We start from the raw sequence: 16,033 nt of genomic DNA on the forward strand, positions 1-16,033 counted from the left end.
ATGGCCGCCAAATCTTTATGCATGTATTACACAGTCCTTTAACAAATGTACTGGGATGTCTGAGAGTATCAGTCAACACTGGAATCAAGGTTAAAGTCCAAAGCAATATGAAGATATGAGCAAAAAAACATTTTTGCTAATTATAGCCTAAAGGTCAAAGGTCACCAATTAAATTTTCTCAAAAGCGGACAGTGCGACTTAAAATTCGATGCGCCTTATATATGGATCAATACTGGTTAATCATGGCTACCGTAGTCAGGGGGCGTCGCCGAAGTAACCAGAGACATATATACGTAGACGCCGCATTGAGCGCTGAATCATACGTCAACGCCGCCGCTATTTTGGATGTGGCAAAGTAAAGCGCAACCATTTTCCTTGTATTAGTTTACGGGCTTGACTGACTTATCTGACTGTTTTGTTGACATTCACTTTAGCGCAGCTCCATCTAGTGGATGCATAACGCAACCCCAGCCACTACTGTAGCTTCTATTCTATGTGCCCTATATATGAAAACAGTTTTAAAATAGGCCATTCATTGAAGGTGCGCCTTATAATCCGATGCGGATGCGGATATAGTGCGGAAAATACGGTATATTAAAGTATTTTGTAAAGCAGCATTAAAAAAAAAAAAGAAGAAATGAATGTGAACTTGTTGGGGTGAACAGATTCAACTAGTTTGTGAGTAAATAGAGAATTGAGTAAAAATTAAAATACACCTTCCTAACCTGTTAAAATATAATTCTGTGGATTAAGCTCCACCTGCTCCTAATAACAATAATAACAATAATAATAATAATAATAATAATAATAATAATATTTAATAATAGGTGTAGGCTGGTTTGGCCTTAAGGAGAAACAGTGGAATATGTTGCACATGTTGCCTATTAATAAATAAACAGGGGTTAGGGTCATGTATTCATAATATTTTCTTATTTCTAAATTGATATATTTAATGTTGTTAATAGTTAAATAAACCTGCATGATAGATAGGGTTCAAATAGTTCCTGTGACCACCAAAAAGTATTCAACCAAGCAACTGTGCTGTTCTTTTTTTTGTCACACTTAAATGTTTCAGATCAATTTATCAAATATTATTAGACAAAGATAACCAGAGTAAATATAAAATGCAGTTTTTAAAATATGATTTCATTTCTTAAAAAGCAAAAAATCTCCAAACCTACCTGACCCTATGTGAAAAAGTAATTACTCCCTAAACCTAATAACTGGTTGTGCCACCCTCAGCGGCAACAACTGCAATCAAGCATTTGCGATAACACAACAATGAGTCTTTCACATGGCTGTGGATGAATTTTGGACAATTCTTCTTTGCAGAATTTAATTCAGTCCTATTTGAGGATTTTTGAGCATGATCGGTCTGATCATGCTACAGCATCTCAATTATATTTTAAGTCCGGTATTTTACTACGCCATTCCAAAACCTTCATTTTGTTTTGTTTTTAAGCCATCCAGAAGTGGACTTGCTGGTGTGTTTCTGGTAGAGAGCAGAATTCATGGCTCCATCAATTACGGCAAGTCATCCAGGTCCTGAAGCAGCAAAGTAGCCTCAGACCATCACACTACCACCACCATGTGTGACTGTTGGTATGACGTTCTTTTTATGATTTTTACATCACATGTAACACTAAGCCTTTGTGTTCTTTTTTGTCAGCAGTGGTTTTTACCTTGGAACTCTCCCATGGACGCCAATCTTGCCTATTCTCTTTCTTATTGTTGAATCATGAACACTGACCTTAACTGAGGCAGGTGAGGACTGCAGGTCTTTAGATGTTGTTCTGGGTTCTGTTGTGGCCTCCTGGGTGAGTCGCTGATGCACTCTTGGAGTAATCTTGGTAGGCCAACCTCTCCTGGGAAAGTTCACCACTGTTATAACTTATATCCATTTGTGAATAATGGCTCTCACCATGGTTCGCTGGGGTCCCAAAGGTTTAGAAAGGTTTTTGCAACCTTTCCAGAATGATAAATGTCAATGACTTTGTTTCTCATCTGTTCTGGAATTTCTTTACATCATGGAATGAAGGGCTACTTTGAGACAATTTAGCCTACTTAATTTTATCAGACAGGTTCTATTTAAGTTCTATATTCAACAGGTCTCGCAGTAATCAAGGTGTGGGTAGTGAAATTGAACTCCGCTTTCCAATAGAATGTGGTTAATCACAGTTAACTCATCATTAAACAAGATTAAATAGGGCCAGGTAGGTTTGGATAGCTTTTTTCCCCTTATTGGGATTTGAAACATTTAAGTGTGGCAAATATGCAAAAAAAGAAAGAAAAAGAAAGGAGCAATCAGGAGGGGGAAAATGCTTTTTCACAGCACTGTATATGTTCATAACTGTACAAACAATGTTTTTGATTATATTGTTTACTAGAGCAGAAAGTTTTTCATAGATCTAGGCTCTTGATTTTGCCTTCAGAGTGCACAAGACTGATGAATTTAACTTCAAATGTGCAAACTTTTGTTTGCCTTCTTTGCAAGCTGCACATAAACTTGGTAAATGAAGTCTGAAATATTTTTTTCAGTGGAGAATCATTGTCATCAGATAAAAAAATAGGGTGAGTCCCCTGACTATGCCAATAGTTAGAATCTAATAGGATGCATTAGACTAACAAACTAAATCAAACCTAGTTATAGATCAATGGTAAAATATATTTGACTACTGTTTTCTTTAATTTTATTCATAATCAACATTATTCCTGAAACAATACAGCCTATTACTCAAAAATAGAATAAATCAGTTCTGCATGTCTCTCCCATCGACGAAAATGATGGATTAAGAATTTTTCCCCTTATGAAATTAACATCAGCAACTGCCCAACCAAACTGGCCAGACAAGAACAGAAGGTGCTTGCCCCTATCCAGACACATTACAGGCTCCCACTTCTAAATATGACCAAGGAAGACTGAACTGACCCTTGAACTGAAATGGGCTCGTAGGTTGGGTTGTACTATATGCACACTAGGGCTAGGCACTTCTGCCCTTTCCTAGTACAATCCAACCTACCACTATCTTGCTACAGAGAGTATCCAGCTAAATTAGGCCACTCATTCATTTAGCTGGATACCTATTTCACCAACTAAAATGACAACCATCAGATTTTATTCATGTTAATTCTGTGAGTGGCAAATTGAACCTCTGGGCTGATTCCTGCCAAACGTTTTATGGGTGTGTATTATGTCCATGGTGACCGTTTAGGGTCTCGATTGAATGGAATCGTGTACCTACTGCAAAACCCGTGCAGTTTGCTCAAACTTATAAGTATAATCAGCTTTATTCTGCTCAAGTACCACTAGAAGCTGTAGTCTAACCGCTGTCTGTTCAAGATGAAAGTCTGACAACAGGAGCACTGTGCTTTTCAAAGCTTTTATGCTACATATCAAATTGTTTTTTTTTTTATTATGTCTGCATTCACTTAACTCGGTCAATGTATTCTCCGCTTTCAGTGGACAATTTACAATAGCCAATTTAACAAGACAGCTAAGGAAAAGTAATAACTAACATTAGCCTGCTGACTTAAACTGATGTTAATACAAACGTGACATGAACGTCATTTAACCTAAGCTGACAAATGTTGCTGGTAAAGGGTAACGTTAAGAAACAACGGGAAAACATTTGGTTAGTGAATGTGCAAACAAGCTGAAGAAATGTTACTCACCTAAATAGATGTCCCCGAAAGATCCACTTCCGATTTTTCTGCCCAGTCTGTATCGGTTCCCCACTCTCAGCTCCATGTCGCTGTTAGCTACGTTTGTTACCTTGGTAATTGACGTTACTTAATCCTAAATGTTCAGTTTGTAACCTTTTGTTTACGTTACCTCGGCAAATATTCCACCTTCCGTCACTGGATTACAACCCCTTTCATTCACAGTCGCTTGTCCCCCAGAATCCAAGTTCCTTCTGTAACAATACAAATTTCACCATCCCGTATTTATCTTTCTGACTAACGAACACCTATAATATCGATATCGCCTGGTAATGTGAAACGCGCAGTTTACGTTCTCCGTATTTTGGGGGTCATTATTGCCCAACAATATGAGGATGGAGACAGATTTTCAGGTAGACTTAATCCTAATCGTTGCTTGTCATAGCTTCCTTCCACTGTTGGATCTTTCTTCCACCGTGAAAGCTGTCATTCACTACTGACGTCACTTCCCCTAGCAACTATAGGCAAATGTAGAAAAAACACCGTATGCAGTATATCATGCTAAAAACTGGTTAATTATAATCACAGCAATGTCATTCATTATTTTATTAATATAATTAATTGTTATATTATATCAATTTTCATTGCAAGGAATACAACGAGACAACATAAAGTAATACAAATAGAAAAACTTCTCAGAGCTACTCGACATGACTTTATTAGTACAGTATTTACAATTGTTTATTTATTCAGAAGTAGTAATAAAATACAATAGAAATCGTTAGTTCGTTCGTCTTCTCCTGCTTATCCGGAGTCGGGTCGCGGGGGCAGCAGCTTCTATTATTTTTTATAATAGAAATACAATAGCTATACTACTTACTTCACAATATAGCATTACATACAACAGACAAAACAAACGGCCCACTGCTGTTTTGATCATGTTCTTGTCTCACATTAACGCTGCAACAAGAGTGCCTGTGCTTTTCACACAATGTCAATGTAAGATGGAGTAAACCGGAGTAAGTGAATCTGTGCTAATAATTCCATACATTCTCTAAATATCTTACATTCATATGTTCGTAAAATCTCTGATTGGCATATGACACTCTGTTTGCCAAAACATCAGACTACTTTATCTATAGATGTGATTTGATCTGCTGTTTCTATTGTCCGACATATACAATTTACGTCAGCGTCACCGCTGTAGCCACACCCACATCAGCTTTTTCTGATTGGCTGCATCTGCATGTGGACCTGCCGCTCACATTTTTTTCCTCATTGGTCGCCTGTGGGCCAGTCAACCTAGTTTAGGCAGCTCACGTGGCAGATCTGTTGTTCTAAAGATTGTGTAAGTCGCTGGCATGTGTAGTCCAATGCTTTGCACGGAGTCTACATGCTGCATTCGAGTACTGTAGAAATAATGACTGTTTACGTCACAGTAAACTATAATGTGTTATGATCTTAGAAACGATCCACTAGGAATAAAGTTTCTGGCGGTTGTTTTGCAACATGTCAGTTAGAAAAATATAATTTTGTAAAACAGCAACCCAAACATTGCAGTGTTTAGTGATTATGCACAACGGCAAAATGATTGTAGCTGCAAAGAATGACCAAGAATGTGTGTCCGTGTAATTTGAAATTCATTGCAGATCTGCTCCAGTTTCCTTCCATTGTTCAAAACCTACAGACCACACAGTAGGTATGGATGTGTTTATAGGCCTACCATAGACTAGATAGAGAGAATATTTGTGTGATGGCCACAGCTGTGGCCACACAGCCATAAAAATGTCGGTAACCTTCTGCACTCACACTTGTTTCTATAGTTAGATTTTGGTTATACACAATATACATTTAATTAAGTTATTAGTCTAAATTGGTTTTAACATTTAAATCACACTCTGTTTCAGATAACACACTTTATTGTATGACAGTACATTGGTTTTCTATTTTAAGTGCACACATTTAGTTAGCTTTTGTACAGTCTTCATTTAATACAATTTCTAATCTGTTTTCTTTGATTTACCGGTGCTGCTGCTGCTGGGAGCTGGGAATGCCAGGCAAAAGGAGCTGCCCCACAAGCTCAGCCATTTTGTAGCAGAGGATGCTGATTGGGCCGGCACATCATGTGGGGGGGGAATTTAGTGCTTTACTGTTTATTCCTTTTGAGACAATTAGTAATTTTACTTGGTTTTGTTAAGTATGGATTATGTTTCTTTCAAGGAGCTAATTTTCCTGATTTGCTTTGGTAATTAGCTGTTGTCTTTTGTGTTTGTTTATCCCTCTTGTGTTGGTATGGGCTGATCACCCATTATATAAGTTTCCCTCTTGTGTTTAGTCATCAGGTCTGTTTGTTTTGTCTTCTGTTAGTTTCTTCAGTTGACGTTTATACAGTTTTGTTAATTTGACCTCTTTTATGGGCCCTGGGGCCTTATGTACAAAGCTTGCGTACGCACAAAAAAGTGGCGTAAGTCCTTTTCCACGCTCACGTTCAAATGTATCAAACGTGAAACAATCGTAGAAATGTGCGTGCCCCACGCCAACTTCATAGCTGTCGTACGCACGTTTCTACAGCTATTGTTCCTTTGGCGACACTTAGAGGTGACGCTGGGAAACTGTTAATAATGTGAAAACAAGTAGTCATCAGAGTGATGTGCACATCAGAGACACACTTATGAACAATTAACACACCCACGTGTTTGCAGTTATATGGGTGGATATAAAAGCATGCGTAATGTGATTAAGAAAATGGTATTAACAATGGCAGCGTTAGCGTTGTTAGAGGACCTTGCAAACGTGAGCGATTTAAGGAACGCAAGGATTTACTTGCAAACCATGATAATTGGGTCATAAGCCGATTTCGGTTACCAAGGCCAGTGTTACTGGAGTTGTGCGCAGAGCTGCGGCCGGCCCGAGAGCGCAACGGGGGCCGGCGAGTAGCTCGGGGTTGTGCTGACTACGCTGGGGTTCCTGGCAACAGGGGAATTCCAGCGGGAGCTGTTTATCTAAGTAGGAAACATTTTCATTCCATCAATGTTCAAATCATATGTGATGCGCGAATGCAGCTAACTAACATCGTGGCAAGGTGGCCTGGTTCAACGCACGACTCATTCATTATGACTAACAGCATGGTTGGGAACAGGCTGGAGGCTGGCACGGTGCGCGATGGGTGGCTTCTATTCGTTTAATTGTCCCGTATGTAACGCTGGATTACATACGAAACAATTAAACGAATAAACTCTTTACTTACCCAGAAGCCGTGCCAGTGTGCCAATGCACATTTGGGCATGTGGCATTCAAATATCATGTTTTTGGTTTTCTTTATTTTCTGCTGGTGAAATTAGAGCTGCAGAGCTTTCTAACAAGCCCTGATTGTCTCCCTGTGTTCAGTATTCTTGTCAGTAAAAGCGGGCGTAAAATGTCAGCCACAGCGCCACACCTGTCCACACCTGTGTGCGCGCTGCTCGGATCCCACGGCATTTCCAGCCTCACACACACGCTCCCACTCACGTCTTTTTTTGGTCAAATTTATCCCTGTTGACAGGGAACCAAACAGAATCTCCACTTCATTCACTAGAATCTCGAGCTCAGACTCTGTAAAATTCCTTTTCTTTCCTTTGTTCATCGCGTTATCTGATCGGACAAAGAGGTGAATCTCAGGTCCGGGGCCTATTTAAATAGATTTGCATATGTAAATGGGGCGTGGACAGGGAGGAGTTGCACGTGCGCTCAATTCCACGTTGATTGGGATGTACAAAAGAAACGTGCTTGGATCCATGCGAACGCACACTTTGATACATCTGAATATTTTTGTGCGTACGACAGTTTCCGGGTTCTGGCGTACGGCAAGTTTAAGTAGGAAATCCACGCAAGTATTCGTACATGAGGCCCCAGTTCTTTATTGCTTTTGTTTGGAAATTTTGTTCCTTCATGCTTTGGGTAAATAAAAAACCCTTTTTTGAAAATACTACCTGTGCTCATTGCCGGCTGCCTCAGTCCCTCACAATTTGGTTCATGGTATATCTAGTATCTTGCTCATGGACTGGCTCTAGTATTTACCTCTTGTAAGCTGAAGTGCAGTGCTTTGAGTCATGAAGGTCATGTTACCTGCTATTACTGACTGAATTTATTTCAGTTAAAGAACAGAATCAGTCTCTTGTTGTGTTAATCATTTAGACTTTGAAGCAAAAAGTCATTCAGGGACAAAATACATGCTGACTTTAAACTAACTCTTAATATCAGTGAACATAAAGCCCTTCACAGGAGAGAGTGTACTCTGACTTGTTGGAGAGCTGCCAGGAGGTTCACTCTCTTAATATTATAAGGGGTTACTATTATCCATCCCTGCATCAAAACCATGTCCAGACATGTCCATGTCCTACAATACAATGCACAGAGTGCATAGAGTGCACCATTGTGATTCATTGTCATTTTATCATTCATTGTAATTGTATAATATGTTTGTGTTGATTTGTCCTGTACACGTGACATCCATTGCACGTCTGTCCGTCCTGGGAGAGGGATCCCTCCTCTGTGGCTCTTCCTGAGGTTTCTTCCACATTTTTTCCCTGTTAAAGGTTTTTTGTGGGCAAGTTTTTCCTCACTCGAACCCAGGGTCTAAGGACAGAGGGTGTCACTCCCTGTGCAGATTGTAAAGCCCTCCGAGGCAAATGTACTTTGTGACTTTGGGCTATACAAATAAAATTGATTTGATTTGATTTGATTTGATTTTGTGAAACACCGGAGTATCTTACCAGTAACAAACAAACCAATAAGATGAAAGTGCAATAAACAATAAACTTCACCTTGAACTAACTTAACTATTTATTTATTTTTTTCACATATACACACAGCCATGTTATCATGAAACACTATTCTTGTTCATCATTGACCTGTTGTTACAGTGTGTCTGAAGGGTGGGACACACTGTATGTTCTGCTTCAGCTCTGGGTGGAGTAGCGGCATGCTGGTCCATTTATCATTTATTGTTCCCTTTTTTTTTTTTTTTTAGGGAAAGACATTTAAAACGAATTTTGAAGTTGTGTAGTCTGTGTCGGCGCAAGGGATACATCACTTTGGATTGCATAGTTAATTTCATTCATGAACAATTACAAACATCTGGCCAACTCTGTGGGTGTAGGTGGATGTACACAAAATGCAAGGATAATGGATTACACATCAAGAAAGAAGAGGTACGCCTAATTCTAAAAGAACTTGACCCAAAGGGGTGTTGAACTCAGAGGAAGGAGATGGCTCTATCGCCAAAGCTATTTTGCAAAAAGGCCCAATTATATTTGGCACTTGGACTCTTATGACAAACTAAAGCCATTTGGTATCTCTATCAATGGCTGCATTGACCACTTTTCCTGGAAAATGATCTGGATGAAGGCATTTACCACCAGCAGTGACCCAAAAATCATCGGAGGCTACTACATGGAGGCAGTCCAGAGATTCAGTGGTTGTCCAAGGATTGTCAGAGGCGACCGGGGCACAGAGAATGTTAAAGTCAGAGACTTTCAGCGTTTTCTCCGTCGCAACATTCACGACGGCTCCGGCATTGACGGCTACATTAAAGGGGCAAGTACAGCAAATCAGCAAATAGAGAGTTGGTGGGGCTTCCTCAGAAGGGAATCAATGGAATTCTACATCTCTCTGTTTAATGATCTGAAGGACCGTGGCTTGTTCGATGGTGCATATTTGGACAGAAGTCTAATTCAGTTCTGCTTCATAGGAATTATTCAGGTAAAAATATATCATATCATATTGTTATGTAAAACATACTTTCATTTTAAATTGTGTCCCACACATGATTTTGTGTTGTTACATTCTCCAATGAGCAGTTGTCCACCTGTCTTAATCACTGTCCACTGTCATCAATGTGGTGTCCTGCAATAATAATTCATAAAATGGCTCTAACAGGGTTATTTGAACATGGAAGTGCTGCACACCGGTCTGCCATATCGTGCCATGTCAATCATTTCATTGTTTGTGTTCACAAGCACAACAATAGGCCTAATGCGTTTTTAGACAAGGTTACCCGAAATAAATATAAACAAACAAAATATTGCAAAGCAGAGAGCAGGATCAACAACCTTCTCTGTGTTGACGTTTGTCCTGCTCTGGATCAGCACAGACACGCCTATCCTATCATTACTCCTTACGTCATCAGAAGTCAGCATTAAACATGATTTAATTCCAATCTTATCTAAGGCCCACATGAGAATTACAAATTGCATATCAATTAACTTATTTTCTTACTTTCTAATATACTGTTATCTTAGGACGAATTAGATGAGACCATCCATGTATGGGATTCACATGTCATCCGACCATCGAAGAATGACAGGGTACCCAATGGTCAACCTCGAATCATGTACATGTTATCAGAACTCTACACAAGTGATGACCACATTTCCCCAGTGGAAAGAGCTGATGTACAGTTGTGTCAGAGTAACTGCACATTGCGACCAGCAGTGCCATGTGACACAGACATCTACAACATCTGCAACATTCTGATGGTGGAGTCACAGCTGCATCTTCCAGCTGATGCTTATCAAGCACTGGATTTGTACCTGCATTTTGAGGAGTGAGATAAGATCTGCCCTCTAATTTGAGATGAAACTACATTTGTATCCCTCTAAACTGAACACATGATCAGACAATTCTTCTGCAGTCTGCCATGCTTTATTCACCAAACATTGTCAGTTGGCATGTTTTCCCAGGAACTACGTAAAAGCTTTATTTTGAATTTTGGATTATTTCTCCTTGGAAAAAGGTTTGCTTTGTCACTATGTGCACACTGACTGTTAAAGACATTAAGAACATTTGCAGTGATATTGTGCACACAGTTTTTTAAGGTACGTGGCAGGTTTTGACTGTTATAGATAACTTCTTTCTTCGTTCTTGTGTGGATTTAGGTTGTCTCAGTTGCTTCTGTCTCTTCAGGTAATGAAGCACAGGCTTTATTGAATCAGTCTGGGATTACCTGGGATTTTTCAAATGACAGAGTATTAGCTCTTCTCAGTAATTTTTGCTGGAATTACAGACTTAAATTTGTTGTACAGCATATAAGAGTATTGTCATAGATGTTTTATTTTGCCTTCACATCAGTCATGAACAGGAAGCAAACAAAACCACAACAAATAAAAACAACATGGCAGGACATGAAAGAGGAATTACATTTTTATTTAACAATGTGCTCTTGACAGTTACTGTCTGTATGTTTACCATATGAGGCTTCAACAAAAACAGCCATTTAAAATGGTACTGTATGTGCATCGAACAGGTATTGTTTTGTTGAATGCTGAACGTCTTTCTTAATAACAATTGCATAAAACATGCACATGATAATATGAAAATGAAAAGGGATGTTCACCTATGAGAGCAGACTTTTTTGACATATCAAAATGATTAAACTTAAACTGTCTTCTGGACTTAAACAAAATGTAAAACTCAGTGTGCTGACAAATATTACAGCACAACAATAATAAAATAACAAAGCCAAAGCAAAACAAATGTCAAAACAGTTGTTGTTGTTTTTTCAGTTTAAAGTGTAATAAATAAATCAGTCATCAGATTATGCATCTGATTTTATCTCCTCTCCTTGTGGAACAATTTTTTTTCTTAGTTGTAATACATGAATGAACAAATAATGTTTTTTTTTATGCAAATCTGTAGAAACAGTTTGTTTCAGACAAATGCCATAACAATGTCAGTAGAAGAGGAACATGTGTAAGATGCCTTACATTCACAATATTACATTACACAATATCCATTGTAAAGCAATCGCCAGACAGGACATTGTCAAACTCTTGACGAAACTCAGGGTATGAGCTGTAGGTGCATGGTAACTCAAGAACTGCTCCACATGTGTGTGCTACAGGCCTGCAACTTAAACCACACAATCTATTAAAAGTTACTTTGATTGTGTCTGTGCACAGCACAGTGGACGCTGTGCAGAAGCGTAAGAAGATCTCCAGTTTTCTTTGGCTGATGCTTCTCACATACTGTAGCAGGTGGTTAAGAGCTGTCTGCTCTTGTGGATTTGTCCTTGACAACAGGCAAGAACAAAAGATGGTGACAGTCTGATTGGTATGATTTTGTGGTCCAGGTATCCTTTCAACCACACTCTTCCAAGAGCTTGCCATTCCTTCTCAGAATAGTCTGGTCTTAGTCTGGGTACTCGTTCATCTTCCCCCTCACACTGTTCCAAGAAATTTTCCCAGAACGTGGAATATACCTCTCTTGACACACCATCACTGTCCACAGCTTTCTGATTTGTAAACTCCATTTTTAGATTAGCATTCAGTAGTTTTGGTTCCATGAAGAAATTAAGGACATCATCAACTATATTTACTCGTCTTAATTTTAAAAGAAGGAGTTCTTTTTCAAATGGGTCTGGGGATGCTGGACGACTGCTTGATGATACAGGTCCGTCATTAAGTGTAGAGTGCTGCAAGATTTTTTAAAAAGGTAATTAGGTGTGATTTGACAATAAATATATTAAGTAGCATGCAGAAATTACGCTGTGGTTCTAGATTTGCTGCTTTTCTGTTTTATATCACAATACATGGAATATCTTTTGGTTTTGGAATGTTTGGATGAAAAAGTGATCTAAAAACATCAGCCTGAGGTGAGAGAACTTGGGATGACAATTTGTCACTGTTTTTGTACATTTTATACACAGAATCATTCATAGGGAAAACTCTTTAAAAGAATCAATAATGGCAGCAATATTTTGCAGCATTGTTAGAAATGACTCAGTTCTACACTATACCTGCATACTGTTGAAGTCATGTGGCTTCCAGGGAAGGGTGGAGTCTTGATTATCACCTTCATCACCAAAAACGGGTCCAAAGTTTACTTCAATATCCTCAAGAGATGCTTGGATGGCAAGGGCAAGAGGGGAATCCGACTCATCACTTAACAACTGGTTTGCATCTTGATTTGACACGTAGATCCATGCCTGCTTGCTTGTCGATTGTCGAGTATGATTGCCAACGGAAGATGGTGGATGCAGGACCTCTGTGTTGCTCATCTCAGGAGTTGCTGGTCTTGATTGATTGACTAATTGGTTCTCCTCTCTGTGATAATTAAATTAATATATATATATATATATATATAATATATAATATATATATATATATATATATATATATATATATTATTACCTTATCTTTGTTTTTGCATCATCTGATCAAAGCTCTCATGTGTACTATCACATTCATGAGCAGATGAATTGAGCATTGAATTCAAAACATTTTGCCTACTTCCATCATCTTAGCTGCATTTAAAATTTGAGATGGATTTACATTTGTTGTTTGTAACAAAATCATGGTTTCTTAAAACCCCATCTCTGTGTCCTCATAGACTTCACAAGTTCTCAAGTTTTGAACTTTATCTTTGACATATTTTTTTTGTTTCAATTATTTGAAATTTTGATTGATCAATTTTTGTTTTCATTTTAAAAAGTATTGTTTGAACATTTTGTCAAAATGAATCTCCATACAACACAAGATCCATACTGTATATCACAAACTGGGTCCATAAAAATGCAATACTGGGGCTTATTTTTTTTATGGTTTTCCTGCATTGAGCCACTGGGTGCTGGATCTAAATCAGTGGAGCTCTCTAGATCATCCACTCGATGATCAGTTCCAGTCCCCCAGTGATGACGTCTCCTGGTTTTGTTCCTCAAGGATCGTCTCTGCATTGTCCTAGTCTATAAAGAAATCAGCAGATCAGAAAATTATAGGCTTATACAGCCATGATTGTCCAACTGTTCAAAACAAGTCTTTCTGAACTTATTGTGATTAAACATGCACATAAGTGGAGAGAGAAGTGGAGCAAATATATTTAGAAAATTGTATTTACATCTCTTGACCTCTTGCAACTCAACTATCACCCCTGATTCAGCAGATACATATTATAAAATATCTAAATAATACATATTTTGCAGGCTTCATGTTCCTAATAAATTTAACATTGAGTTCATACAATGGATTTATCCTCAAAAATTACTGATTCTACTTGTTGAATTTCACGAGAAGAAAGACAAACAACATGGCTGTTAGACTAAGATTATTTTGACTGCACCAGAATTGTACAGCATTTGCACTCATGGTCTGTCCTGTTTAATGCCATCTAATTGAGAAAGCCAGAACACAGATTGGTCTATAATGAACATTGAAAAGAGCACAGATGTCCTACATTGCATTTAGAAATGTGCACAAACAAAGCTTTCCACAATCACAAACCAACTATCATGTATTTGTACTATTATAGTATTCTACATCTATAACATAATCTACTGAGATTATCTTTTCAGTACAACTATTAATATGACTCAGGCAAGTTTGATAAATGTTAGATTAATGTCTGAATCATACAATACTGTTGTTCAGGTGTCACTGAATGTATGGATTTCACAAAAAACATCACTATGCTATTCTGTTTGTTGGCCACAGCTGGCTGCAGCATCACAAGGCAGGTGAAACTATACGTGCGTCTCCAAACTATGACAGGCTGACGTGCATTTACGCACGGTGCTGAGGTAGCTTCATTAACAGTTAATATCAATCAATATAAATTCAGTATCAACAGTATTGATAACAGAAATGTGGCAGAAGATAAATTACCTTCATTGGCCTCTCATCTGTGGGCTCGAAGTCAGATGCATCAGAGAGAAGTGTTACGTTTAGCCTTGGAGGTTGTGTAGATACGCAGCATTCGTAGCTTAGTCTGCTCGTACAGCTGGCTCACTGTGATTTCAGGGGATACTGCATTGTGACTGTAATCACGAATATCTTAACTCGAAGTCTTCCACCGGTCCTTTGGATGAATATCCATTTGGAAAAAACAAGCCCTTGCCCGTCTCCAGCAGTTCACCCATAGTTACTGATTTCTGGACTGACAGGTGATAAGTGCCGTTATCAAAGTGGAGCCATCCCATTTCAACCCGCCGGGTGGCTTTGAGTGCATGTTTATTGCCAACAATACCAGAGCATTCTGTGTCTCTGTTGACAGGAGTTTTCCGATGTTCCCCGAGCCTGTCTCTTCACTGTCTCCACTCCTCATGACTTTTCGTTTGTCACAGTTCTTTGACGACAAAACGCTCTGAGTGCAAGTCTGTCCCCATATTGTTTGATCTATTGTCCTAACTCCGCATCTGTCATAACATCTATGACGTCGATGTCGATCTGTAAATAAGCAAGGCACACGTCAAAAACGTTTGAAAAGTTACATTAACGTAGCAGGTAGAGAAAGCTGGCATCATTAGGCTAGACGTGTATTGCTTACTTTATGTCACTAAAGTTAACATTTATCTTTACCTTATCATCTTTTAGTTGACTGATGACACTATCAGGTATATTTCGCGTTTTCAGGGAAGAGAATAAGTCCATTTTCTGCTGCCATTCTTTTAAAGATCTGAGCCTAGAGGCATATGCACAGGAAGCACAACTGCCTGTGCTTAACCCAAGGTTTCTCGTGAGCACGAGATACCTTCTCGAGCGGACCAGAAAAGTATCTCGTGAGCACGGGATACTTTCTGATGAGCACAAGAAAGTATCTTGTGCTCACGAGAAACGTTTCACTTTTTTTCCATGTCCATTTAGGGGCTCCGTAGCAAGGACCAGTGAAGAACACAGCAGAAAGAAAGCTTCATTTGGATTAGCAGTTTGAGTCCAAGATAATGGTGCCATCTAGTGGATGTTTGTGGTAGTACAGAGGATTATTGCTCCTGCAGGAAATTCTCAGGTGGTTCTCAGGTGTTTTTAGTTAAACTGCAGTGTCACAGTGGAATACAGACAACTTATGACATTACAATGAATATGGGGCTGCGCCATATTTGTATGAACATACAGTATACTTTGCTCTCAATGTTTATCTATCTATTTATCAGTAGAGAACCTCCGCTGTCTCAGTCTAACAAGCACACCAGCTGGGGAATAGGAACCACAAGGAACCCAGCATTCTAAGAGTGCAGTGGGGTAATAGGGTACTCTGAGCTCTTTAAGATATGATCTTGATGTTTTCTCAAGGAGGGCCATCCTATGGATAGTTTTAATGGATGTGGGAACAAGAGTAGAGTACGAATCGGAACGTTTGATTGTTATTTTGGCCTTTGCTCACTCTAATTACATAACATTGTGAAAATACAACTATTAAAACTCAGTAGTGTGTCTGTGATTGCTTGAGGGACTTGAGGAAGATGAATCTTTCATGTTAGGTATTAGCCACTAATAGATGGGGCATGGGCAACACCTATAACTGCAGCGTGTCTTAACATCCAGCTCTAGAGATATAACAAAACAAAGAAACCAAATTACCTGCCTAACTAAAATAAACATGAGAAAACATGATAAACTCTGCCCTA

The 16,033-nt window shown here is 38.8% G+C and overlaps 2 protein-coding genes and 1 long non-coding RNA gene across 6 annotated transcripts in view; all 3 read right to left on the bottom strand.

Annotated features, from left to right (window-relative positions):
- Positions 1–4,164, bottom strand: part of csnk1db (casein kinase 1, delta b) — a 41,308-nt gene extending 37,144 nt beyond the window's left edge. For 2 of the 4 annotated variants that reach the window (XM_019264424.2, XM_010741007.3), the window contains exon 1: positions 3,673–3,748. In XM_019264424.2, the coding sequence (XP_019119969.1) occupies positions 3,673–3,748 (76 nt within the window). Of the gene's footprint in view, positions 1–1,750; positions 1,866–3,672 lie in introns of all 4 variants that reach the window. The other 2 variants (XM_019264425.2, XM_019264423.2) reach the window with 2 other exon arrangements.
- Positions 4,165–10,842: 6,678 nt separating this feature from the next.
- On the bottom strand, positions 10,843–12,714 carry LOC109139782 (uncharacterized). Its single transcript, XM_019264421.2, has 2 exons — positions 12,434–12,714; positions 10,843–12,109 (listed from the first exon to the last, which is right to left on the bottom strand). The coding sequence occupies exons 1-2, from the start codon at positions 12,692–12,694 to the stop codon at positions 11,657–11,659; spliced, it is 714 nt and encodes a 237-aa protein (XP_019119966.2). The 5' UTR covers positions 12,695–12,714; the 3' UTR covers positions 10,843–11,656.
- A 490-nt stretch (positions 12,715–13,204) lies between these two features.
- Positions 13,205–15,292, bottom strand: LOC109139783 (uncharacterized). Its single transcript, XR_002042304.2, has 3 exons — positions 14,988–15,292; positions 14,295–14,855; positions 13,205–13,378 (listed from the first exon to the last, which is right to left on the bottom strand). It is a non-coding gene; the product is annotated as an uncharacterized LOC109139783 (long non-coding RNA).
- Positions 15,293–16,033: the final 741 nt, after the last annotated feature.

Source organism: Larimichthys crocea, chromosome XVI (genome assembly GCF_000972845.2).
Source record: "Larimichthys crocea isolate SSNF chromosome XVI, L_crocea_2.0, whole genome shotgun sequence".
Classification (NCBI taxonomy): domain Eukaryota; kingdom Metazoa; phylum Chordata; class Actinopteri; family Sciaenidae; genus Larimichthys; species Larimichthys crocea.